Here is a 25,511-nt window from a genome sequence, read left to right as displayed (position 1 = left end):
GAATCAGATTCCCCTGGGAGGCTCCATCCTTGGGAGTTTGAAGTCCAGGTTAGACAAACACTTGGGTGGGATGGTCCCACTTTGAGCAGGGATGTTGGACTAGATGACCTCCTGATGGCCTTTCCTGACCTGTTTTTCTATTGATTCTTCCTCTGAATCAAATCCTGTGCCGTGCTTTTCCCATTCTCTTTACCCGCAGTTAGCACTTGCAGAGAGAAAAGCTGCCTTTATATTCAGATGCAACTGAAAGAAACCCCTGTTGTCCAAGGCCCCTAAGAATTTCCCTTCTCCCAGCCCCGCTGACCTGAAAGGTGGTGGATTTAGACAAGAAACCAAATAAGTAATTCCCATGTGAAAGAAGATGATACAGGACCCGCTGAATGAATTATAAAGGGGTCCCAGCAGCCGTCTCCTGAGTTTGCATTTATGGCTGCTCCTGATTGGAAAGCCAGATAAAGGTAATAGGATTTCACCTCTCACCCTCCCTCTGCAAGGTGGAGGAGTCACAAATTGGGTAGGAGTGCCGCTCTCCTTTGGGCCACTGTGGACAGAGCCAGAGATTTCCTCTTGGCACTGTGAATATGAATGCAGGGGTCACCTTTTCTTCCTTCACCCTCCTGTGCCGTGCTTTTCCCATTCTCTTTACCCGCAGTTAGCACTTGCAGAGAGAAAAAAGGGTATTGAAGGGACTCAGTTGAGCAAGCGAGGAGGCAGTCGTCCGAATCCGTACTCAGGCTAAGATCCCACTCTTGGGCAGCTGTGGGCAGTAGGCCTGCTCCTGAGGTCCTCTCTCCATCCTCACTCACGTTCTCACTGAAGTCAGTGGCATGTGGTGTAAGGGAATAATAGTCAAATTGGGGCAAGCTGCTCAGGATTGGACCCTGCAATGTGCTGTATCTCCTGACACGCATAGGAATGGCTCTTATGTGGATTCTAACATCTGCCTACAACATCTGTAACCCAAACATAGCCCCAGTGGGCAGGAAAAAGAGCATGAAGGTAACTGGAAGCTGTTGGGCTTGATTAAACAAGCCTTCTAGTGGGCAGAGGTGGCCTCTGAAAACCACGTCTATGCAGTCGACACTACAATGAGTTGCAACGTGGCTGTGCCCTGGTGCTGTGTTGTTCCTAAGAGGCTGTTGCTGCTATAGGGAGGGGCCTCTGAATGACTTGCAACACAATGGTTCCCAGGGGAACTGCTGCTGCTGGCAAGAGGCTGTTGCTGTTACTAGGTGTTGCTACAAAAGAGCAACCCTTAGAGAACTTCTCTGATGGGCTCCTGCCAAAAAAACAGCTCCACCTGCCCACACATGCTCTGCTCACGCTGGAGCCAGCCACGAGGCAGAGCAGGTGGGCCAGAGAGCATCCTCAGAGTGGTGCTGAAGCACATTCAGAGCTCCTCTAGGCCTGGCTCTGCATAACTCCTGGGCTTTAGCTCACCCAGAGAAGGGGTGAGAAGACAGGTCTTGTTTCTCAATGGTGGTCCAGACTTCAGCAAGAAAACACCATAGACATGGCTAACACGGCCCCTCTACTGGGTACCCTGCTCATTGCGGGGCTGGTGTATGGAGTCTGCAGCCCCTAAAGGATGGGCAGGGTCTGAGGGAGAACTGCAGGATGTGGTTCCTGCTTCCCAGGACTCACTGGAAGTGGAGCATGAATCTGAACAGGCCTGAGGGTCTGCACAGCCCTTGAACATGGGGATAGCAAAGACAGTTGAAAGCCACCATCCTTCTTCAAGCATGAAACTGAAAACCAGACTCTACCTACCTATTGCAGTGCATGTATGGTACTGCACTATTGCACTATTACAGTGCATATATGGTACTACACTATTGCAGTGCATATATGGTACTGCACTATTGCACTATTGCAGTGCATATATGGTACTACATTATTGCAGTGCATATATGGTACTGCACTATTGCAGTGCATATACGGTACTGTACTATTGTGCTATTGCAGTGCATATATGGTACTGTACTATTGCGCTATTGCAGTGCATATATGGTACTACATTATTGCACTATTGCAGTGCATATATGGTACTGCAGTATTGCAGTGCCACTAAACAAGGATGCTGAGTTTGGGGGGAAGGAGATTAGAAGTAGGCAAAGCCCTCAAGGAGAAAGCATAGAGGCTGGGCATGCCCATAGAAGCCCTAACCAAGAGAAAGTGAGGAAACCCCATGAGAGTATTGACCACGGGACCCCAACTTTTGTACTCTGCAGGGCACCTTGCAAGAACATGAGAACATAAGAAGTGTCAGACCAATGGTTCGTCTAGCCCAATCTTCTGTGGGTGCTATAGAGGGAAAGCATTGAACTGGATATCCCTGGAGTGATCTATCCCCCATGCAATAGCTTCCCTGACATTCACCATTTATTGGTTTAGAGATGCCAGAGGAGACATCTCAAAGGACTAACCATCTCCCTCCCCAGTCCCCACACAGCCTGAACCTCAAGATCTCCCATTTTGGCAGCTGCAGAGACCACTAGGCACTTGGATGCTCTGCAGGTGCTGTTAGGGATGCAGACTCACCCTGTGGCTATGCTGTGATACTAGGGGTGGTGACTTAAGGGGCTGGAGTAACTAAAAGCCAGTCTAAGACTATTTTAAATCATAATCATCACTGCTGACCAGTCATGCATTTGCATATGCAAACATCCCCCTCCAAAGTACCACCCAGAAATGAGCACTCAGCCTTGGGCCCCCCTCCCGCTAATTTAAATGAATAATAAAAGTAAGTGTTGGCTGTACAAATATATTCTAATTAGGTGATAAGAGAATTGCTGAAACCAAAAGAAATTTGCAACGGTTCTTGCATTTTTATATTAGAGTCGGCAGGTGATATCTCCATATTCAGGAGTTTGTTTTAATTAACTCGAACAAACGGATGTAATTTATGCGCAGATCTTGGCTAAGCTGTGCCTGGTTGTGGTTGAGTCTTGGTTACCAGTAATGGAGCTACGTGTTTCTGATGGTTTCTGGTTCGGATACAGTTGACTTAACTGCACTTTGGTGCAGTTTCTCCAGACATGGAGCATGATTTGAGATACATCTATGAATCCCTTCCTTGAATTGGGCTTGTGTGTATAGACATGTTGTGTGCATGAAGGTAGCTTGTGTGATTTCAGTGTAGCTGCATATGTCGTGTGCCTGAGTACACCGCACATGTATCTTTGTGTAGTTGTCAGGTGTTTGGGGTCATGCCCAAAGGTCTGTTTGCTACTGATCTGTGCAATTTGGCACATCCCATGAGTGTACGCATGTGTGGTGTGCATAGGCTATGAGTGGTCCCAGTGGAGTGTGTGCATCAAGCGGTCCCTTTCTCCCCATGGGTCAGGAGAGCAGAAAGACATGTGCTTTTTCTCCCTACAGAGTGGCGGCAGGCAAGCGGGGCCAGAATGATCCTGCAGGACGAAGACATTACCACCAAGATAGAGAATGACTGGAAGAGGCTCAACACCCTGGCACATTATCAGGTAAGGAGGCAAGAGCTCTCTGCCAGGGACACAGGAATAATACTGCCAGCACCTGCCTCTCTCTGCCCCGACCCCTCCAATCCTCCTTCAACATCTCTGTGACCTTCCCATCCAAGTCTCTTGCTGCTGGTCTGACACAAGCCCCACAACCTCCCCTCTTTCTATCCCTGTCTTGGCTCCATTCGTCATCCCAGCCCCACGTGAAGCTCAGTGCTGGAACAAACAGAAGAGCAATACAAGGCAGTGACTCTCGGCGTTGCCCGTCTTCCAACATCCTTCTCTTGTTTATGGATGAAAGGCCTTTATTCCTCTCCCATGGAAGAGAGAGAGTCCTTCCAGATCCATTCCCCAGGACCCTTCTGATCAGATAGCCCAGCTCAGCCCCACTCTTGTGTGTTCATAGCCTCTTCTTCAGCTTCCCCTTCTGCATCTTCCTGGTCACCCCAACATCCTGCTGCCATCTTTGTTCCCCGGTATTCCCATCTGCTGGAACACCGGGCTGGCCCGTTTATAATGTCTTAAATACAATGTCTTAAATATAATGTCTTAAATACAATGGCCTAAAGCCTAAGAGGTGCTGAGTGGCTGCAGTGCCCATCACACAGAGGTGGATGCAGGGCTAGGATTTGAGCAGTCTCCCGCGGTTTGACCTAAGGTGAATGTTTGGCAAAAGAAGGGCAGCTCCCGGAGTCTATCCAAGCCATTCCTGCTTGCAATGCCTTCACCTGAGCTCTGTACCTGAGCTTGCCCCAGTCCCCTCAAGGCATGGCATGGCAAGACAGGCCACGTGTCCTGCAAAGATGCTGGTGCATGAGAACGAAAGGAAGTAGAGGTCTCTGGACCTGACCCAGGATTGGAGTTGCCAAGCTCAGAGCTGTATCCCCATCCCCACTTGATAGGTAGGAACATGGGAATGGTTGCGAGTAAACATTTGGGGTCTTTCAGGGCCCTGCAAGGTGAATCCAGGAGTCCATGTCATGCATACAGGGTCCGATCCACAGCTCATGTAAGCCAGCTTAGTCCTGTCTAACAACTGCACCGATGTAGACCAGATGAAGACCTGGCCCACATGTCTAGAGAAGGTGTCAAATAACACAATGAAAGACAAAGAAATGATGTCAAGGACTGGCCTGATAACAGGTCCTTCCCGGGTGATCAGATGGGGTGGAAAGAGGGTAGTTCAGCACCAGAAAGAGAGACAAAGAGCTGTTTTACAGGTAACGCATGGCAGCTATTCACCACGAAGGGGCTTGTATGTCTTCCCCAAGTCACTGTTGCTGACACTGGTCAGTCTGTCAACCCAACCATCCTGTTGGCCCAGAGATACCAGATAAAAGTGTCCTGCAAATCATTTGGGGTGGGACTAGAGGGAGATGTAGGCAACCACCCTCTTAAACAAGAGGCTGAGCTGCAGCCCTCGCCATGCCACCAGCAGTAGAAGGGGATACGCCAGGCTGCCCCTGGCATCTGCAGACAGGAGGGGGCACAGGGCAGGAATGGATAGGGCACAGAGGGGAGATAATATGGGAGAGGCTAAACTAGTTTTGCTCATGCTCTGGGGGTCTTTGATGCTGACAGAGCAAAAAGTTTGGGGCTTAAGGTCTGGAAGAAGAAGGTTAAGGACAGGGAGAACTGTCTAGGATGTGGGGGGATGCAGCCAGGCGATGCTGGGTCAGGGTCAGGCTCCCCGGGACTGCTGCCTCTGACTCCCTGCCTCTAGAAGAATGGAAAATGGTGCTGACTTCCTTTGTGGAGCATGTCAACACCAATGCCCGAGGAGCAGATCTGGGCCGTGGTTCAGCTAAGGGCGAGTCCAAGAAAAGTGGAGATTGGGCTGAAGACGCTCGGAGAGGAGAGGGATTTCCAAAATGTCAAGAAATGTGCGTTTTGGCATTTTCAAGTCAACGTTTCCAGTGGAGTCTGAACTCAGCACTGACTCCTTGGGCACCTTCCACCACTTCCCATGCCTCAGTTTCCCTATCTGCATCATAGGGATAACAACACAGAGCTCCAATAATTACCTTCAGTGCGTGCTGAGAAGCTGATTAATTGGTGTCTGTAAAGTGCTTTGAAGATGAAAAGCTCTGTGTAAGTACTAATTATTATTATTACAGAGATGAGAGCTAGCAGCGCTTCACAGTGTTTCCTTCCTCCTTCCCCCCTTCTCTTTTTTATAACTTCTTATTTTTCAAAGATTTGTCCTGATACAGCTTTGCTTAGCCACAGCCTCATTATTGTATGCTATTTTATTGGCTTTTGAAGCAGGGACCACATAAATGCCTAGATAATGGATGGGAAGATCTGGCTCATTGCAAGAGGTCCTATTCTTTTTGAAGCCCTTGTGCCTACTACCCATAGCCATACCTACACCATCTGTAGAAGCAGAGCAATACTAATTTTCCCCTTTGGTGCTTTGGAGTGAGGGCACAACGAGCATGGAAAACCACAGTGATAAAGCAGGAGTTTCTGCATGCCTGCTCTACTAGAGAAGTCCTCGGACACTTTACAGGATGAGACCTTGCAAGAGTCATGGCATTTCTGTGTCTATCAGGGCCGCTTTCAGGCACCATGCTCCAGCTGTTCCCGTAATGTGAACTCAGTCTTAACATCTGCTTCCCTCGAAATGCTGAACCCCTTCCTTTCTCATAGAGATGGCCTGGACTAGACCCTTAAGTCCAGACCCTTGGCACTCCTAGAAGGATTTGAATTCCTAGATCTGAACCCACACTTTTAATTCTGGTTTGAATCCAAGGATGCAGATGGAGGTGTTAGTCATCCTGTTTGGCTGGGATGTGGGCAGAGGCTCCTTTCAGAGCAAAATAGTGGAGAGCTTGCAAAAGCAGCTGGTTCTGTGACATTTCATTTGGGGTTGAAACCTTGGGAGAATAGCCTCTGAGATCTTGGGACACTGAGGTCTGAACCACAGAGCCTGATATGTCTTGATTTGACCCAGAGTCCTGTCTGAACCCAGTGCAGACTCTGCAACCTGGCTGTGGTAGTGAAATTTTGCCTCCTGGACCTTTTCAGTGTCAGTCTCCTGCTTTACTAACTATTGGATATTAAGAAGACCAAAGACTTCTGTAAAATCAGCTTCTTGCAGTTTCGGATCCAGCATAAAGTGAATGCGGATAAATAGGGGCATGGGTGAAACCCCACACCTTAGATCTGCAAGCCATTGCTCATACAGCTAGGCTAAATAGGGTCTTGATCCAAAACCTGTTCCACTGACTTCATCCAGCTTTGGAGTAGGATCTGCATGGGTCTGGTCCTGCCTGGCCACAGACTTGCCCAGTGACTTGAGCAGAGCTGGCCTGGACTTGCATCAGTGGAAGTGGGAACAAGTTGAAGTCCCATTGATATCAGTGGAACCTCTCATGTGAGGAGCTCATCTTTTGGAGCTGGAAGTAACTATGATGAGATACTCAGGGTAGCAATGCTGATTTGTCATTCAGGTTTGGCTGCCTGGATTTCCTCTGGTACAATGCGCGCTTTCGGCTGACTCTAAAAGACTTACCAATAAATTCTCTTTTCTCTACAGGTGCCAGATGGATCTGTGGTAGCATTAGTCTCCAAACAAGTTACTGCCTACAATGCTGTCAATAACTCCACCGTCTCCAGGACCTCAGCTAGCAAGTATGGTAAGGACCCGTTGGCTGATGCATGTCAAGACAGGTGGCAGAAGGAAGATAAGGGAACAATGCAGGTGACAAGTCATCGGACTTATAATGGGAACAGTGCACTGACAGCTAGTTAGTGCTAATTAGATAGTGACAGCCCAATGACATGCCAATGGGAACCACCAGACACATCAAGCACTTAGGTGCCCAACTCCCCTTTAAAGTCCATGCCCGTAGTAGTCCGTGGGAGCCCATAGTGTTATCCAGGTGACCCCATGGGGTTCCTCTTGCCCACCTGTCAGCTTACACCCTCCCCCTGGGCACAGCTGGCCCACACATGGGCTCACGTGGGTTTGAGACACCCCTGGCTGCAGCAGTGCAGGTGAGTTTCTCATCTGCAGCGGGAGAGCAGTGCAAACCACTGATTCTCCCGGATCCAGCACTCAGTTTTGTTTAGTATATGAAAGCTTCTCCATATCATATCATCTGTAGCTTGAGGGAAAGTGCTGTTGCTCAGTGTCCAGAGGAACCTCCTTGCCCCTTCTCCAAGGACGTGAGCACTCCACAAAACCTTATTAAGATTCATTCTCTTTGCAGTGTTGTTGCAATTACAGAAAAGCACAGTGACCTTTTAAAAAAGACTTTTGGATGGGGGGTATTTATTGTTATAGTTCTTGAATTCTTTGCTACTGGATTTTTCAGGCAGGGACAAGGAGGGATGGGAAAGGCTGTGGCGGGTCAGAAGTGATTGTTAATTGCAAAGAATGAAGCAGCAGCCAGAGAGAACAAGGATACTCCATCTGGTAATTAATATATGGAGGCTGGTAATACATTAATGAGGTGGATTCAGCCTCTGCTACTGGACGACGCAATGTCTGTGTGTTAATTGTAGTTAAAATACACTCAACTTGTAGCACTGTCAGTGGGTCAGGGGCCTGGGCCACGCCATCAGCAAGGGGCTCAAGAAATCGAATTTGGTGCAGTAGAGAATAGAGGTGGTCTTGGATGGGGATTCTGATCCTCCATGTGGTTAGTTGGAGGATCCAGACCATTGCTTTTAAAATGCTTAGTGAAAGCAAGACTTGGAAGAAGAATTGAAAGAGCAGGGAGTAGGTAACAAATGGAGGGATAGCTAAGTCAGGAATGGGAAAAAGAGGGGCCATCGCTTTGTGTTTGATCGAGATCTGTTGTATGCACCCACCAAACACATGTCCCCAGATAATGCCCAGTGCTTCTCCAAGGGCCTGGCTCAAAATGCACTAAACTTCACATGCAGTTAGGCACGATATGAAACTAGAGGCAGGAAAAGCCAATCTGGTCACCTGCTCATCTCCTTGCTGAAGCAGGCTAATGCTCTTCTTAGATGCACCAGTATCTTGTCCAACCTGGTTGTCACTGTGCCAGGGGGTGGGGGACACAGACTGTCTCATGAAAGAAGCTCACACCATAGCCAACACCTGTATAGGGAACAATCTCCATGGGTCTGGTGAGTTCTCTGTGAGATTATAAGCAGTCACCAGCCTTGCAGCCATTATGGGAAGGTAACAGGGGATGTGCCTTTTCTAAATCAGTGCGGCTGCTGAGGAAACACACTGTACATGGTCTGACCCCTTGTCTAACCAAGAAATGCTTGAGCAAGCTGGGGTTTTGTCCTTGCAGAGAACATGATCCGCTACACAGGCAGCCCGGACAGCCTGCGCTCCCGCACACCCATGATCACGCCGGACCTTGAGAGTGGAGTCAAGATGTGGCACCTAGTCAAGAACCATGAGCATGGAGACCAAAAAGAGGGTGACCGGGGCAGCAAGATGGTGTCTGAAATCTACTTGACAAGGCTGCTGGCCACCAAGGTACGATGCTGGATGATAGCATGAGCAGGGAGACTTGGAAGGAAAGGGATTTGAAGGGGTTGAGAGGAGTTGGGACCCTTGGTGGGTAGGAGTGCAAGAGGAACCATGGGAAGAGGTGTGTCCCCCCTCTGGAGTAATATCTAGGGTTCCCTCTGCCCTCTTATAGTCTCTATGGTATTAGGGTGAGGGGGCCTGTGGTTGGGGGGCAACTTCGTGACTCTGGAGGAGTGTGCAGTGGAGCTTTCTGGACTCCCTTTGGGAGTCTTGATGTTCCCCTGTGGGAGCTGGAGGAGTCTTCTTGATCCTGTAGTGGAAGTGGAGTGGGCCTGTCTGGCCTCCCTTCCAGGGGGTCTTTGTGGTTCCCAGAGGATGTAGGGTACATCTGTGTGGCTATCCTTGGGGCATCTCAGAGGATGTGGTGTGGTATCTGCTCCAAGTGCAAGAGGAACAGTGGGAAGAAGTGGGACAGGAATGAGTACAGAGAGAGGAGCAGGAGGAAAACAGAACTGGAGGAAGAGGGAATGAAAATGGAGCAAAACTACATCCTCCAGGGCTGCAAAGGTGAAGGTCTAGAGCTTGCATTTAGCACAGGGCCAGTGAAGGGATTCCAGGAGATTGGAAATGGCATGGTCAGAGTGATGGGGTAGACTTTCACATGGAGGGGAATGTGCTGGTAGGCTGGATTTAGGGAGAGAGGAGAAAGGGCGGGTTATGGAGATGCACGTTGCAGTAGTCAGGATCCAACCAAGGCATGGACAATGCCAGCGAAGAAAGGAGGCTCTGGTGATAGTAAGGAAGTAGGAATCACACAGCGATTTGGGCATGGCAAGACAGAGGGTAGGCAGGGAGGCTGCAAGAAAGGCTGGTGGCATTCTCAGGAGCAGCTTCCCGCGGAGGGATGGCGGCGTACACAGAGCTGTAGGGGCAGGAGCTGCTTGCTTTGGTGACATACCCTGTCTTGGTATGGGTACAGGGTAGCCAACAAGCCCATGCTGGTCTGGTTCAGTGAGTCATGCCATGAACTGGGGGGAAATGGTACTCCTTTTCCTTGTCCCCACCTACTCCCAGGAGACCAGTAGATGAAGAGGAACACACACTACTTTACTGAGACACTAGGTATCAAGTTCAATTCCTGGGCCCTCATCATGAAGGTGCTCCACTGGGTGGGCCCAGATAACACAGATTGCCCAAGGGGGTGGGATGGAGACATGACGTCCCATCAGCCACAGTGGAGATGCCCCCTCCTACCATATAGGGCTCCTTCCCACCAGGGAGACCCCTCTCAGGACCCCATCCCAACCCATGGAAGGAGCTCCCTCAAGAAATAAAGGCTGCCTCCCCTCCCCTCCCTCCTCTCCAAGAACACGGCATGTTTCTTTGACCTTGCTTTCCCTAAAATAAAAACACAATAACAGGTGTGTTTAAAAATAAAAACCACCCAAACAAAACTCTCCACCTGGCCGGAGGAGAGAATGAGAGAGCAAGCACTCGCATGTCCTGTCGTGTGCTACTGGAAGGCAATGAAGGTGGCCTGGGAGCCCATATGGACTAGAACAGGGAAGAAGAGAATAGGTGAGGGGCAGGCTGGGTACCACATTTGGCAACGGGCACTGGTGTCTTGCACATCCCAAATTATTAGAAATCTGGCCTGGTCAGCTGTAGCCAAAGGTGGCAACATCTGGTGGCTGTCCTGAGCCTGGGAGAAAGAAGCTGGCAGTGTTTGTGTGTAGTCTCCAGTCCCTTGTTGGCAGAAGGAGGCCAAGGATGGAGTGCACCCCTGTGGGTGAAGTTCACAGGTAATGGGCATTACAGCTACCTGATATACAGGCACCTGATTAATGAAGATACCAGCTCTTCTCCACCCCCTTGAGCCTGGAAACCAGCCTGGGACTAAGATACGGGCAGAGGCAAGTGCAGAACAGACGCACAGAGACAGCCATGGTCACAGGCTGTCGGCAAGGGTCACTCCAGCACGTCCTTCGCGCAGCACAGCCCCATCCTTGGTAGTAGTGGTGGACCAGTACAAGCAGGACTCGGATATCTACTAACCATGTCCTGAGCAGCAGCATCCAAGGATGGGCGTAAAACAGCCTGAGCCTTTGCTGTGCGCTAGCTTCCAGCATTGCAGTGATGGCACAGCCACACCTGGGTGGTGTCTGACCTCCCCTAACCCGTGGCAGACACTCTCAGGGGGGCCAGGTCTCCAGTGGATGTCAATACGTATTCATTGGAGCACCTTGGGGAACCCGGGTCCTCTGGATACTTTCTGTGGCCAGTTCCCAGAGCGGTGGATCATGAACTGGACTCCAGGCTCTGTCCATCCCGGCTTTGCTCCTTTGCGAGCCCAGCAGGGAAGCAACCGAGCATCTGACACTGCAGCAAATTAAGCTGGAAGAGGCTGGTTGTTCCAGCGGGACTTGGGAAAGAAATTTCTTCCCAAGCATGCTTCCCCTTTTGAGACAGGAGGGGAAGGCTGCAGTTGCTGGTAACACAATCTTGGGGAACGATATTTACCCTGATATGGGCCTGACCTCTGAGACCCGGTGCCTTTAGCCTAAAAGCTTTGGAGGGTTTCTTTGTGCCTGGCTGGGTGAGTGCATTGAGAAACAGAGCCAGTGGGCAGCTCTGCTTGTCCGACCACCACGATTTCCCCTCGGGGCTCCTCTCCGAGCCCAGCCACACGCTGCAGGGGGCTTTTTCACCTCTCAGGAGCTCATGCGAGCAAATGATATCTGTGTCTGTTTCTCAAAGAATAAATCAAATGGGGAATCAGCAAGAGATGTCAGCCTGTTAATTAAGCATTTGTTAGTGCTATGTAAACTGTACCTGCCCCGGCAGAGCCTGGCACTCAGCTTTCAGCCGGAGGAGCCCTTCCTGGGCTCTGCAGAGAAGGTGGGGGTTTGCTCTCCAGGGAAATTTCCATTTGGGGAGAGGGATCTGCCAAGCCGTTACAATTATGGTCTCAGATGTGGAGTTAGCTGGGATGGAAGGGGAGGGATGCTCAGACCGATGAGTATTAGCTATCTTTTCAGGGACAGGCAAGCCATTGGCAGGACATGCGGTTATGTCCTGGTCCTCCCCTCGCTGCCGCTATCCCAGGCTTTGAATGCACCTAGTTCCTGACTTGCACCAGCCTCTGTTCATCCCTTTTCCCCACTGGGGTGCACACAGCCTTGTCACTGCTCCTCAGGCTGAGCTACTGCACCCTCTGAGTCCCACTGCCTGACTCCAGGATAGGCACTGCATACCCCAGGCCTGAGCACGCCCCCGTGATTGCCTCTCCAGCACTGCCTGTCAGCATGCCTCCGCTGCAACCGCAGTCACCCCAGGCATCCCAAGCCTGCTTGCACCCCTCCATTGCTCCATACTCTGATCCTTGCCAGGGATTGCCCTTCATCACCAGGCCCAGCAGTGGGGCTGCCCTGCGTACTATCAGGACAAGGAGCCTAGGTAATGGCAGGTGGCCTCTGCAGTGAGCACGCTGAGCCCCATCCCCTTCATACTTCTCCCATTTCAGTCCCTGCGTTATGTGCCCACCTGCTTGTCTTGCAAAGCAATAGCCCCCTTTTAAGATCTCTCTAAGCATGATGGTCTACAGCAAAGATATGGCCCGCAGGCCACATACAGCCCAGAAGGACACATCTGATGGTGGCCCTGTGTCTTGAATTGACTCACGTGCTGCAATTGGTGTGTGCCAGACTGGCCCCAAATGCAGGGCCCAGGACACGTGCACAGGGCCAGCCTGGGACCCCTGCCACATGCTGGGTCCAGTACTCAAGGCATCTGCTTCAGCCTGTCAGGGACCAGTGCTGCACATGGTGCCTGCCCTAGACCTGCTGAAGCAGGAGCCAAGTGCAGCTCATGTCCCAGACTGGCCAGAGCAGGTGCTGGATCTGGCACGCAGGGTGCGGGGTGGAGTCCATGGGCCCACTTTGGCCCACAGGCCAGCCCTGCACCATTGGTTGATCTCATGGCCCAATCCTGCACCACTCCTCTGATCCCTGGGACCAGATGAATTTGACACCTCTGATCTACAGAAACCGAAGAAGCTTCACCCAACTCTATGCAAGCACACACCAAAGTCACTAGAGCTGTTTTAGGGCCTGATCTTGTTCCCATTGGGAGCAGCACCCTGTCCCTTGTTGCCCCGTGCACAGATGCAGAACGGTCACCGGTCACATCCCCTGCCCCACACCCAGCTCCGACGGCTTCGCTGACACTTCATTGATGGGTTTTGCAGTCTGGCAATCCCCTGATTTTGTTCACAAAGTCGGTCCACATTATGTGAGCTCAGTGCTTGTGAGAAGGGCTCAGTGGAGATTAAAGTCGTCTCCATCTCTGTATCAGCAAAGCCTGGTGATGTTCCCTACTGCTGTTCCTTAGCCCCCCCGGCTTGTGTGCAGCAAGGTGGTAGACACCTTCCCATTCAGTCCACTTAGACTCTTAACTGCTTCTGAGCCTGACGAGTGTTTGGCCTAAGGACCTTTGGTTTATAATATCTCACGCGAGAAAGCCATTGCACGGCACCATCTTTCCAGTCATTACTTCCATTGGTTGAACCCATGCCCCTGCTTTGCCCCCCTAAGCCGTCATGATACCCCACCTCCCATCTGGGAGTGCTCTAGGGCTCAACAGTGTCTTCTTGGACAGCATCAAGCCTCTACGCTGGCGTCTCATGCTGTTCTTCCTTCTCCCCCATCCCCTCAACAGGGCACGTTGCAGAAGTTTGTCGATGACCTCTTTGAGACCATTTTCAGCACAGCGCACCGTGGCAGTGCCCTGCCCCTGGCCATCAAATACATGTTTGATTTCCTGGATGAACAGGCCGACAAGCACAACATCCACGACCCTCACGTGCGGCATACCTGGAAGAGCAACTGGTGAGTGGGAGGCCCCCTGGACAGCCCTGCCCAGTGTCCCAGATGGAGGGGAAATGCAGCCAGGGAAGAATGGGATTGTGATTACACCACTGGCCTGCAACTCAGGACACTTGGGTTCCTTCTCCAGCTCTGCCACAGGCTTCCTGTGACACCTTGGTGCAGGCACTTAGGTTTTCCGAAAGTGGTTAGGCACCTACGTGCCCTTGAAATCCACAGGTGTAGGTGCCTAAATGCCTCTCAGGCCCTGGGCCATCACTTCTGTGTGCCATAGGGTCTCTCTGTATAAAATGGGGATAATAGGAGTCCCCAGGGGAGAGAGAGATATTTGCAGTTCGAATGCTAAAGTAGCCAGGACCAGACGCAGAACCCATCATACAGTCGTGACAGCCTGACTGTTCAAGCTACCATAGCTGCTATCCCCAAATCTCCCGTACGGCCCCACTGCTCTCGCCGGGTGTAATTGGCCCGAGACCAGAAGCTGCAATCACTGGGGAGAAGGATCCTTGCTGCTCTTATCCTCTGAGTCTCCCTGCTGGAAAGAGTTCCCTGGGGAGTCACTTCTTCCCTCTTGCCTGTGCAAATACAGGGCTTATAAAAGGAGCAGCTAAGGAAAACGGCAGGGCTCCTGGCTGATGTATTTGCTTCTTTTACCAGCCGTGCTGATGGCAGGTCGTCACAGGCGGCGCAATAAAAGCAGAAACCCCATGCACCAAAGAGGCTTTCAACTAATGAAACATTAGCATATTATTAACATTATCTGCGGCACTAATCTAAGGCTGATTGCAGCCACTCAGACTAAATGAGCAGGAGGTTTATTTAAGGGGGGGGGGATTGCATGGGGGTGGCGGTATGAAGAAATGATCCCTTCTCAATCAGATAAATTAACTCCAAGTCACTTCACAGGCCTCAGCGTTCCCAGTCAGCAGCCTCCTACCCCTCTCCCCAGTTGTGGCTGGAGTTTAGCATCTAAAGAGTTTATGGCCAGCTTTTTCTCCCCTGTCCTACTGCAGTCCCTATTTGGCCCAAGAGCATATGGGGAAGGAGAGATCCTGGCACAGTCAATTGGGACATGCTGACTGTCTGCTGGTATGTGAACGGATAGTCACCTAGGAGAGAGATGAATTGTTTCAGGTGTTTCAGGAAGAGGATGACTGGAAACAATGGGATGAATATAAAGAAAAGAAAACTGATTAATTTTTAGGAGCGTCCTGTTATTGTGCAGTTCATTTAGACACTAGAATGAGCTCCCTTTGGAAAGTGTAGATGCCCCAGCCCTGGAGACATTTGAAACAAGACATTATAAAGCCCCGGAGACAGGGCGATGGAGACCCAGCAAGAGGACTCCAATATGGGAGGTTTATCTTAGCTCTTTGGACATGGCTCCACAAACCGAGTTGCCCCAAGGGAACCTCAAGGTAAAGCATTGACTTGCTTTGGGGCAACTGGGTGCAAATGAATAGCTGCCCTGGCACTGTCCCTATCTGGTGCAGCCTATAACAAGCAGGGATTCATGTCTCCTCCCAACACACTTCGTAACTCTTCCCCAGACTCTTCCCCACTTTATGGAAGTCTTATAAGCACCATCAAAAGGTGACGGGTCAATTCTGCTCCCCCGTCTGGTGATTTCAGTGGGGCTTCTTCAGAACTGGATGCCACTGAGGATGAGTAAGGGTAATGGTCTTGTCCTAGGACTCGCTATACAAAAGTCATCCCCTGATATCACTCCACTGACTGCAGTATAATCCTATCAGGTGTATATCAGTAGCAGAGATGCGGGTAGACCCCAGCTCCCCTGCTTTGCAGTTCTGTTAGACTGTGGAGTGATTCTCCCATTGGAAAGGGTAGAGGCCTCATCCCTGGAGACATTTGAAATGAGGCTTGGTAAAGCCTGACACAGCTCCCTGCCTGTTATCAACATGGCACACCGCAAACAACACCGACTCTGATCCACCTTGATCACCTCTCCTGTGCTCCCCGCAGCTTGCCATTGAGGTTCTGGGTTAACATGATCAAGAACCCGCAATTTGTCTTCGACATCCACAAGAACAGCATCACGGATGCCTGCCTTTCCGTGGTGGCTCAGACCTTCATGGACTCCTGCTCAACCTCCGAGCACCGGTTGGGCAAGGACTCACCCTCCAACAAGCTCCTCTATGCCAAGGACATCCCCAGCTACAAGAACTGGGTGGAAAGGTGAGTGCTCATCCAAGGTGGGAATGGCTTAAGTCAAGGCTGGTGTGCCCTGGTACCTGAGTTGTGTCACTGGGATTTTTCTTTGCTCTAAGCCAGAGTGGGAATAGTCACCTTGGGCATTTTATCTCCACCGGCACCACAGTGAAGAGGGGAAGGAAAGCACTGAGGTTGTTCTCTTGAGGGGTAATGGGTATGTGGGGATGGAGGAAGTGTGGCTAAGTGTGCTTGATGAATCATTGCCAGGGGTTTTGAACTATTCCATTCAGACTGAGAGCGCTCACTCGGCATTATAAGCAAAGGGGCCAGACGATCTATTATATATATCAATGGACTTAGGTGCCTAAGTGCAATTCAGTTTGAGAGGTCAGGTAACATTCCTGATCCAGTTCGATCTAGGAAATATTTACATCCTTTCAGACATATCGACCTAAGGCAGAAGGCAGGTCCAATTTGCACCTTATAGACTGACTAAATCAGAGATGCATACGCTTTTGTAAGCAGCAACTTATTTTATTAGATGCTATATATATGGAGAGAGAGAGAGAGGGAAAGAGAGAGGGAGAGATCTCATCTGAGATCCTTAGCTATCAGTTATCCCAGTGAGATGTAGTTCCTCACTTCTTGTCTTCAGTAAGTCTTTGATTACACTTCTTTTCATCCAGTGCTTCTACCCTTTGAAATGTAAACCACCATTGTCTGTGTGGGGATTGATCTGGGCTTGAAACATGGTTAATGCAGAACCCTTTAACTGCTCATTGCTTTTTTGTGCCTCATTCCTAAGGACCATGTGTTACAACAACAGATGCATTAACAGAGTGGAATAAATTTGCACTTAGATACTCAAGTCCATTTACCCATTGCATAGTTTGGTGGACTAAAATCTGGCCTTGGGACTCAAATCCCAGCAGGCCTGCTCTTTTTTTCCTTCTAAGGCATCTCCATTTCTATGCTACCTGTTGAGTCCCTTGGATGACAATAGTTCTCACTCCTCCTGTTGGGATCAAAGAGCAGGGGTGTGCCCAAGCACGCTAACTCAAACCTCCCCTGCCCTGTGGTCCCTGCTCTGCTTCTGGCCAGCCAAGGGGCAGCTCCATATCAGCAGTGGAGAAAGTAAACCCAGTGCTCACAGTGCAATGAGTGCTTTGTGACCCTGCAGGACAGAAGTCGCTTGGTTGCTATCCGATGCCTCTCCTTCAAAACTCACTCTGGCAGTTCTCCCACTGACTTTAGCTGGAGTTTGCGTGAACAAGACTGGCAGAGTATGATCTGTATTGTGTGTTTCCCAACATGCCATGTCTGCCTGGCACTCGTGACAGATTTTGGAAAGATGCAGATGGAAAATAGCTGCAGTGCTGTAACTATGAATACTGGGTTAACATGCAGATCTTTCATGGATATCCAGACACTTTTAAACAAGTATTCATCTGGATGGATGGATGGATGGATGGATGGTTAGATATTGCCTAAAATTAATCACACTCTCTCCAGGCTATATGAAATCTCTGATACTGGAGATACAAAATAGTTTAAGTGGGTATATTTCCTGCAGTGGAATCGGTCAGTCGTTCTATGATAGGAGGCCATAACTGATGAAAGATTTCCATGTTGTAGGCAGCATTAGGTGAAATCCTTTATAGTGCTGCTGCTATCAGACACTAATTTGTCCAGGCAATTATTGTTAGTCATGGTTAGACACTTGCATTTTTGCAAATGTAGTTTCTTAGCAACCAATTAGGCTCTTAGGATCTACCTTGCATAATTATGACCTACTTCTTGCACTGGTCCAGCATTTCTTTATATGTTTGGAGTGTGGGCACTGGGCAGGTCTGAGCTCTGGCTGTGAGATGTAGAGAAACTTCACAATAATAGCTGCACATCATTAGTGACTCAGAGATGGTGTGTTTTCTCTTTAGTGGCCTGGATGTAGTGAGAGGCTGGTTTCAGTGGATCGGTATCTAGCGCACATACCATCCCCAAAATTCGTTCTTATTGCCAGGCTTTTTAGTGATCAGCAAGGTTGGGACAAAGCCATGATGACCAAACTCTCAGTCAGCCCCGGAGGATGTCCCTTAGGGTGATAGAGTAGCCCGCTCCAATGCTGTACCTCTTCCCTTGGAAACAGAAGGCTTCATTCCCCCGAGCTTTAACCAGCATTGCTATCACTTTCATACCATGGGAGGCTGACTTCTACAGAAAGATGATCCTTAGCAATAAGTGCCACTATTTCCTGGAAACCTTCCCAGAACAACTGGATGGTTTTGCTTTCATAAATCAGATGCATGAAGCCTCCCACTGCTCGTGAACATCACTGGCTTTTATCTCAGCCAGGCCAGGGAGATCCTGAAATGTATTTATTTTTTAATGCTATCTCAGAACTTCGAATGGTTTTTTGCTGCTGCTATAGCTTGCAGGTTTTGTGAACACGCAAGGAGATTGCCTTCTTGGTTCGGCACTGCAAGCGAGCGGCACCGTGCACCTGAACTGAAGGTGGTTGTTGTAACTGCCTTTGAGAATGTGGCAGGCTGCAAGGATAATGGTGCATTAAGGGTGAACAGGAGACAGGCTGGGTTGGACCTAGTTCCTAATGAATTCTGTGCTAATCTTTGACATCCAGGAGGGCTAGGAGCTATTCCAGTTGACAAAGGACAGTATCAGCCAGAGGGAGAAATGGTCAAGACAGTTCATTTTTTAGAGACTAAGCAGGAGCGGATGCCAGGATTAGACAAGTGACAGCCAGGGAGTTGCTGCATTTTTCAAGACATTAGTCAGATGGTACCTCAAACTAGATGAAGTGTCCTGCATAAGAGCAGTCAGGCTGTGGGGAAGGAAATGCTACTGCTGGGTGACACCCTGGAGAAAAGCAAAGTGCCTGTCTTAATGTGAGTCTATGTGCATGCTAACGTGGTTAAACCATTCAGAAAATACCAGTACTCCCAGCCACCCGCTTGCAGTGACTGGCTTCTCTGGTGGGCTATGAACAACTGCTCCAAGACCTCAAAGCAAGGTCAGATACAGAGCAGCTGGCTATGGGTGAAAGCAGGTGTCTGGCATGTAAGAGCATCCAAAGACACTGCTTTCTAGAAGAGTTTGGCACTGGGCACCCAGGAGGGGAAGGAATAAAAGCAGATTTAGATTGGCCATGGGGCCACTTCATTGTTCAAGTCCATCGGTAGCTTGGTTTAAACTGTCTGTGGTACTTCAGGACTGAGAGAAGAAAGCAGGGTCCTGAAACTCAAGCAACTTGACTCTGGATTCAGATTTTGCTCCACTTCTGTGTGAATACAGAGGGGGGGAAAGGAGCTAGAACCAGCCAAAGATTGATTGGACATCTCCTATTCAGAAAATAAAGCCAGGATAGGAGAAAGAGCTAGGGAACGTGGTGTCTGTTTCCATTTGCATCAAACTGCGGTGCTAGACTAACAGGCTCAGCACCCAGTTTTCATGGCCTTCATGGGTTCAATTCCATTGGCTTTCCTGGGATGTCCCTGGATTTACATAGGTGTAGCTGAGATCAGGATCATTTCTTCTCTGGAAAGGCTGGGGATTCAGGAGCACTCAACGAAACCCCTGAGCACTAAGTGGAGCTTGTTTTAATTGGGACCAGCTTGTTAGCATTCGCTAGCACTGTGGAAACATGACAAAGGGCCATGGCTGACCTTTCATTTCCCTCCATGCTGCCAAATGTATGATCACACTTGTTTGAACTTCATTAACACAGTTTAATTGCATTCTGCGCAATCAGTAAGTGGTTTCCTTGCAGAAAACCTGGCATGAAGGCCAGAGAACAGGGTGCTGGAAGGGGGCAGTGTCATCAAAGAGCAAAAGGCTGTGTTTGTTTCCTTATTGCACTGGCATTTAAGATACTGGGGGGTGCAGAGGTGGGCACTTGGACTTGAGGGCCTCCAGCTGTTGTGTAGTAGCCAGCATGTAGCAAAAACAGGAACTGGGCATACGTGTTGGAAACCCTCTTCCCCTGTCGAACTGTCCTAGTTGGGAATAGCTGTGTCAAAATTTGTGAGGGTCTGGGAAAAATGTTTCTATGAGTCTCTGAGCACTGGGTCTGGGTGAGGGAGAGGGGCAGGAGACAGATCTGTCTGGCTAGTTCCTACTTAAATACTCTTTCTCTTGGCACCGCAATCTGCCAGTGAGAGGTACAGGATACTAGGCTAGGTGAAGTTGTGATCTGTCCCATTTTGGCATTTCTTAGGTTTTTCTGACTCAGCAGTGTGCTTTTGTTGCAAAAAAACAAAAGCCAGCAGGGATGCATTAACAGGAGTATTGCATGTAAGTCAATAGAAGTGATTCTTCTACTGTGTTCAGCGCTGGTGAGGTCTCGTCTGGAGTGCTATGTCCAGTTTTGGACACTGCACTTCAAAAAAAACCACGGAGAAATTGGAAAGAGAGCAGTGGAGAGCATCACGAAGGAGGGCTAGGAAACATGACTTGGAACAAGGATTATATAGCCTGGAGAAGAAAGTCCAGGGAGGCTGATCTGATAACAGTCTTCAAATACATGAAGGCTTGTTATAGAGGCTGTTCTTTCTGTCCACGGGGGCTTGAGCATAAAGTAATGGGCTTAAATTGCAACGAGGGAAATTTAGGTTGGATATTAGGAAGAACTTTCTAACCACGAGGTTGATTAAGCACTGGAAAAGACACACTCTGTGGAGTGATAACACTCGATCGTTGAATTTGCTAACGTTTCCTGGCTGCTTTGTAACCGAATTAGAGAGAAAGGAAAAAGCAGAGAGGAACTGGGCTGGTTCAAAGGCATCAAATGGCAGAGCCTCTCACTACAAATCTAGGTGAGCGAGTTGGAGACTTCCTCCAGGCACGTAGCCAAGGCTGTCCCCAGTTATCCCAACTGTAAATGTGTCCTTGATCAATTCGGCATGAGACGCCAACCTGGCTGGATGTGCTGCTAAGTGTGTTGCTCCTTTGTGTGCTGTTGGCTACAGACACTGGAAAACCCTTCACAGGCACCTGATGGGCCGTCTAGGCTTGGAGGGTCCTTTGACCAAGCGCAGCAAAGATAATTCATTGCAGAGACAAAAGTTTTATGAACCACTGAGATTTTAAATGATAGCATCAGGGTTGCATGGCAGCTCCAAGGAGCTTAGAGGAGAGCATTAAATGTCTGTGGGAGGCTTCAGCTTGCCCTTCAAACACTTCTACTTGAAACAAAGTTGAGTCCCTAACCCTTTTCCTGGCAGAGAGAGGGCTCAAAATGTCACAGCTTGGTAGGGGCTGGGGGGCTTGGCAAAAGAGATGCTCAGCACGACCCGTTCTTCTTGAGGGCTGTTCGTTGGTAGCTCTCGGAGCAGCAAATAAAGGAGATCAGGATGTCACCTCCATTGGCACAGATGGGGAAGCGGTAGCCCACTAGGAGGATGCATTTGGCTAAGGTCAAGCAACTGGGCAGCCAGGGCTGGGAAGGGCACCTACATCACCCGAGTCCTAGCCTACGACGCGGCCCCACGTCACTACATTGCCTGCAGCTGAACCTCGTGTAATTCAGATGACGTATTCATTAGCTGAGAGCTGTGTTAGCAAAACAGAGCCTGCCTATTACAGCCGGTAGCCCACCGGGATGCATTCGTGCTCTCGCCCCAGGTGTAGCTGAGGCACAAAGAGCGGAGATGCTTAAAATGAATCTCCCGGATGAATCAGTTCGGCGGGTGGTGGTGGAGGGTGCAAGGTCCCTGGGCTGTTGACTGGGCCAGATCCCTCACTGGCCCCGGGGCTTCCCCTGTGTAGATGCTCACTTCCTCCGGCCCTCAGGTAGGATGGGAATCCCAGGCTCACCGAGCATGGGGCTGATGGAGGGGTGGTGGAAGAGGGACGTGGAGGTGGGAGGGGACGGAGAAGGGGAGCATGGTAGGCAGCCCAGCGAAGAGGGGGAGTGCAAGAGGGCCCTGAAGTGGGGGCCTTTGCCTGTTGCTGCAGGTACCATACACGGCCTGCAGTATATGGGCAACTTCATGCTCCTTCCTTGCTTCTGCCCTTGGCACCAGCACTGGATGAAGAGGCTCCCTGCCTCTTCCCCATCGTTCCTCCTGAGACGGTAAGAAGCAGGGAACGGCACTAAAAAAATCAAGGCACAAGAGGCTGGCGTTTCACGCCTCGATTATCACTTCTCTGCGTGATGTGTAGGGACTTGCTCGTCATCAGAGTCAGGCTGTTGACTTGGCTTATAGACAGTCAGGTCTAATACTTTATGCACCAGTTAAAGGCCGGTATTTGGGCTCAAACCTGAGCTCTCTCAGACATCAAACCCATTAAGTGGCAAAGACCCTCCGCTGAGCAAGTCAAAGACCGGAAGCCGGTGCAGGATAGCCTTCATCTCCCGCAGGGCGAGAGGATGCACGTGGGGAAATAGTGACGGAGCAGCTGCTTTGCAGTAACGTCCTGCTCCCTTCCCACAAGTGGCAAGTGGTTCATTTGTCTGCACCCTCAAGCAGCTTTGCCGCCCACCAGGAAAGGAAAACGACCCCTGGGATTCAGCAGGTGAACCAGCACCATGTCCCTGGACCTCCACGGTATCTGCTGCCAGGTGATTGCCCAGCTGCCCCCGGACATGCCAGCCTCTGAGAGGCCAAATCCCTTTGGCCTGCCTCTCCCTTCTCCAGTGGGCCAAGGGCCGCCTGCTGTTGCATAACCCTAATTATGTCATTTCTGTAATTGCGGCGGCCGTCTGCAGCACATGGATTCGTTACAAGCTTTTCATATGCTAAGCTGATTATTAATGAGCGCGGTCCCCAACCAGCGGCAGCAACAACAACAACGGGGAAAAAAGCCTTTGCGCGGTAATTAGCTCCATGACGGAGCGAGCCCAGGCTGCTTGGGAAGATCATGGGGCCACGGAGGAGGCATTGGCAGCTGGGCTGCGCTTGTCTCCTTTGATGAGTTAATGAGTGCCCGGGTTCAGGCCCTGCCATAACTCCTCAGCCTCGTGGGACGGCTCCCCTTCTGCGGGCAATGCCTCTTCTTGGTGCACGATGCACCATGCATCTCCCCTGCCCCTGGCAAGAACAAAGAGATGGGATTTCTCCTCGCTGTCATCTCCTAACACAAACATAAACTGCTCTTTGGATGGGAGAGAGAGCTGAGGGGTGTTCAAGCTTGGCTAAAGTACTCCGCCGGCGAGGGGGCAGCTGTGTGCAGCCACCCCTTCTTCCACTGAAGCCTTGCTGAGGTGATAGGGAGGTGTTTGGGGCCATATCCCGATACCAACATTTCCTCTGGTTCTTCTCAGATCCTTAGGGGATGTGAGCTCTGCAATGACCAGCACCCCAAGCTGAGCCACTTATGCCTTCTCAGTGCACGGTACCCAAGCAGAGGGATCCTAGGTTACAGGACAGGGGAGAGAGGCAGAATTTGGACTCTCTGGACATCTTTGGTTGCAATCTGCAGCCCCTCTGGGCATGCCATGAAAACGCATCCCCAGCAGGCCGGTGGGTAGGACGCTTGCCCAGGAGGTGAGAAGGTGACCTGGGGCATCCCCATGGCATCCTTTTGTGTGAGCCTGAGCTTGCCCACTGCATCCAGCTCAATGGGTGAGATGGGTACAGCCTTGCCTAGTGTGAAGGATCCTGCTTCAGGCTCTAGACGAGGCCTCCAAGCAGCCCATTAGCTGTGGAAAGGCACAGAGGCTGCTTTGCATGGCTGAGCAGTGGAGACTGAGGCAGCTGCCAAGTCAGAGGGTGTGAAAGGTTGTGGTTTGCCAGGCCATGCCTGCCTGTGGTTTCTCAGGTCAGAGTCCTGTTACGAGCTCACTGCTCGGATGTCTTTAAACCGGGGTCTTTAAGGAGGGACCCACAAAGGGTGAAAATCACGGCTGGGGTGCTCTGAAGGGGATATTGGGAGGTGGGACGCTGGCAGACCAAGCAGTTTGAAAAATCCTCAGTGCTTGGTACATTGAAGGCACTTTGTTAAAATAGATTTCGTTTTGGAGTCGACTATGACTCCGAGGTCCCTTTCCGCTGCTGTGCTGCTGAGAAAGTCACCTCCCAGTCTGTAGGTGTGTTGGCAATTCTCTCTCCCTGGATGCAGCACTTTGCACTTACCTTCATTAACCTGCAACCTATTCTCTTCTGCCCACATTCCCAACCTGTCCAAATCCGCCTGAAGCCGCTCCCTGCCCTCCAGTGTGTTTACTTCGCCCCTAATTTAGTATCACCTGCGAATTTGGACAGAGCGCTTTCCACGCCCTCATCCAAGTCCCTGATGGAGATACTGAACAGCACTGGTCCAAGGACCGAACCTTGGGGACTCCACCGCCCATACTTGTCCAGGTCAAAAATGACCTGTCCACCACCATCCTGGGTGCGACACCTAAGCCAATTCTCTGCCCAGCTGAGCGTGTAAGCAACTACGTCACAGCCGCTTAATTTATTTGTAAGAATGGGATGTGACACTGTATCAAAGGCCTTTTTAAAATCCAAGTAGGTGGCATCTAGCTCAGCTCCTGCATCTAAGCATTTTTGTGGCCTGGTTGTAAAAAGAAACAAGGTAAGTCAGGCGGGATCTACTTGCTATGAAGCCATGCTGGTTATTTTTCCTACTAACTCCCACAAATGCGATCCGTAATAATTCTTTTCAAAGGTTTTCTCAAGGATAGTGGATCCACTCCCCCATCTACAGTTTATTACCCCAGGGCCCACGTGCTGGCCACGGCCCAGGCTGTCTGCAGGCCCTAGGGAGCCTAAGGGACAGATGTTTCATGGGCAGTGCTTCCAAGACCGCCGTGTGGCCACCCACCCTGGGACCCCTGGCACAGGCTGTTCATGGGTCTGCAGGCCAACAAAAGAGCCACATTTTGGATGTGATAAAGTCTTGGCCTCCCTGCAGACTCGGACTCTTCATGCTGACACGTGGAGACACCAGGTCATGGCACTGCACCAAAATGCTGAGGCTGAAAGCCATGCACAGGAGCATCTCCAGCTGTGGTTTGACGACGGGGGGAGCTCCAAGTCTCTGCCTGCCCATGCCCCATGCCACTGAAAGCTGTGAGGCGAGGACACACAACCTGATAAGGGGTCACAAGTATCAGCCCAGCAGACTGAGGCCATCCCTCTTGAGGACATAGCCATTTCCACAATACAGTCCCAAAGGCAAGGCTGTTTTGACCAGGACCAGGAGAGAGTGGTTTGGGGGACACGTCCTGAGTCTCCTCCCTTGCCCCCATCATCACTGAACAAAGAGCAGGAAGACCTCCAGGCTCCACCGTTGTCCACTGAAGTGGATGGTGCTGGCCACTGGCGTGTGTGGGGGCAGAGCGCAGAATTAGCAGAATAAGCTAAAACCAAGCAGAAATCCAGTGAAATATTAGCCTGAGAATGTGAGCTGCGAACCCCTCAAGGGGCCATTTCCACCTATGGACAAGGTGCTGGCAGGCAGGTAGAGAAGGAGGTTTGTAAAGGGGGAATAACCAGAGAGTGACAGGCACGAGTAGAGGGCTGGGGAAGTGTCTGGGCATACTTTGGA

At 50.5% G+C, this 25,511-nt stretch overlaps 1 protein-coding gene across 1 annotated transcript in view; it reads left to right on the top strand.

Moving 5' to 3' along the window:
* PLXNA4 (plexin A4) overlaps positions 1–25,511 on the top strand; it is a 660,133-nt gene that overhangs the window by 616,031 nt on the left and 18,591 nt on the right. Inside the window, exons 25-29 of the mRNA XM_019509620.1 lie at positions 3,382–3,485; positions 7,024–7,123; positions 8,762–8,952; positions 13,663–13,832; positions 15,813–16,025. Coding sequence (XP_019365165.1) covers positions 3,382–3,485; positions 7,024–7,123; positions 8,762–8,952; positions 13,663–13,832; positions 15,813–16,025 — 778 coding nt within the window. The remainder of the gene's footprint in view (positions 1–3,381; positions 3,486–7,023; positions 7,124–8,761; positions 8,953–13,662; positions 13,833–15,812; positions 16,026–25,511) is intronic.

Source organism: Gavialis gangeticus, unplaced genomic scaffold (assembly GCF_001723915.1).
Source record: "Gavialis gangeticus isolate Ggan-Ray unplaced genomic scaffold, GavGan_comp1, whole genome shotgun sequence".
Taxonomy (NCBI): domain Eukaryota; kingdom Metazoa; phylum Chordata; order Crocodylia; family Gavialidae; genus Gavialis; species Gavialis gangeticus.
This window is presented reverse-complemented; position numbering and strand designations above follow the sequence as displayed.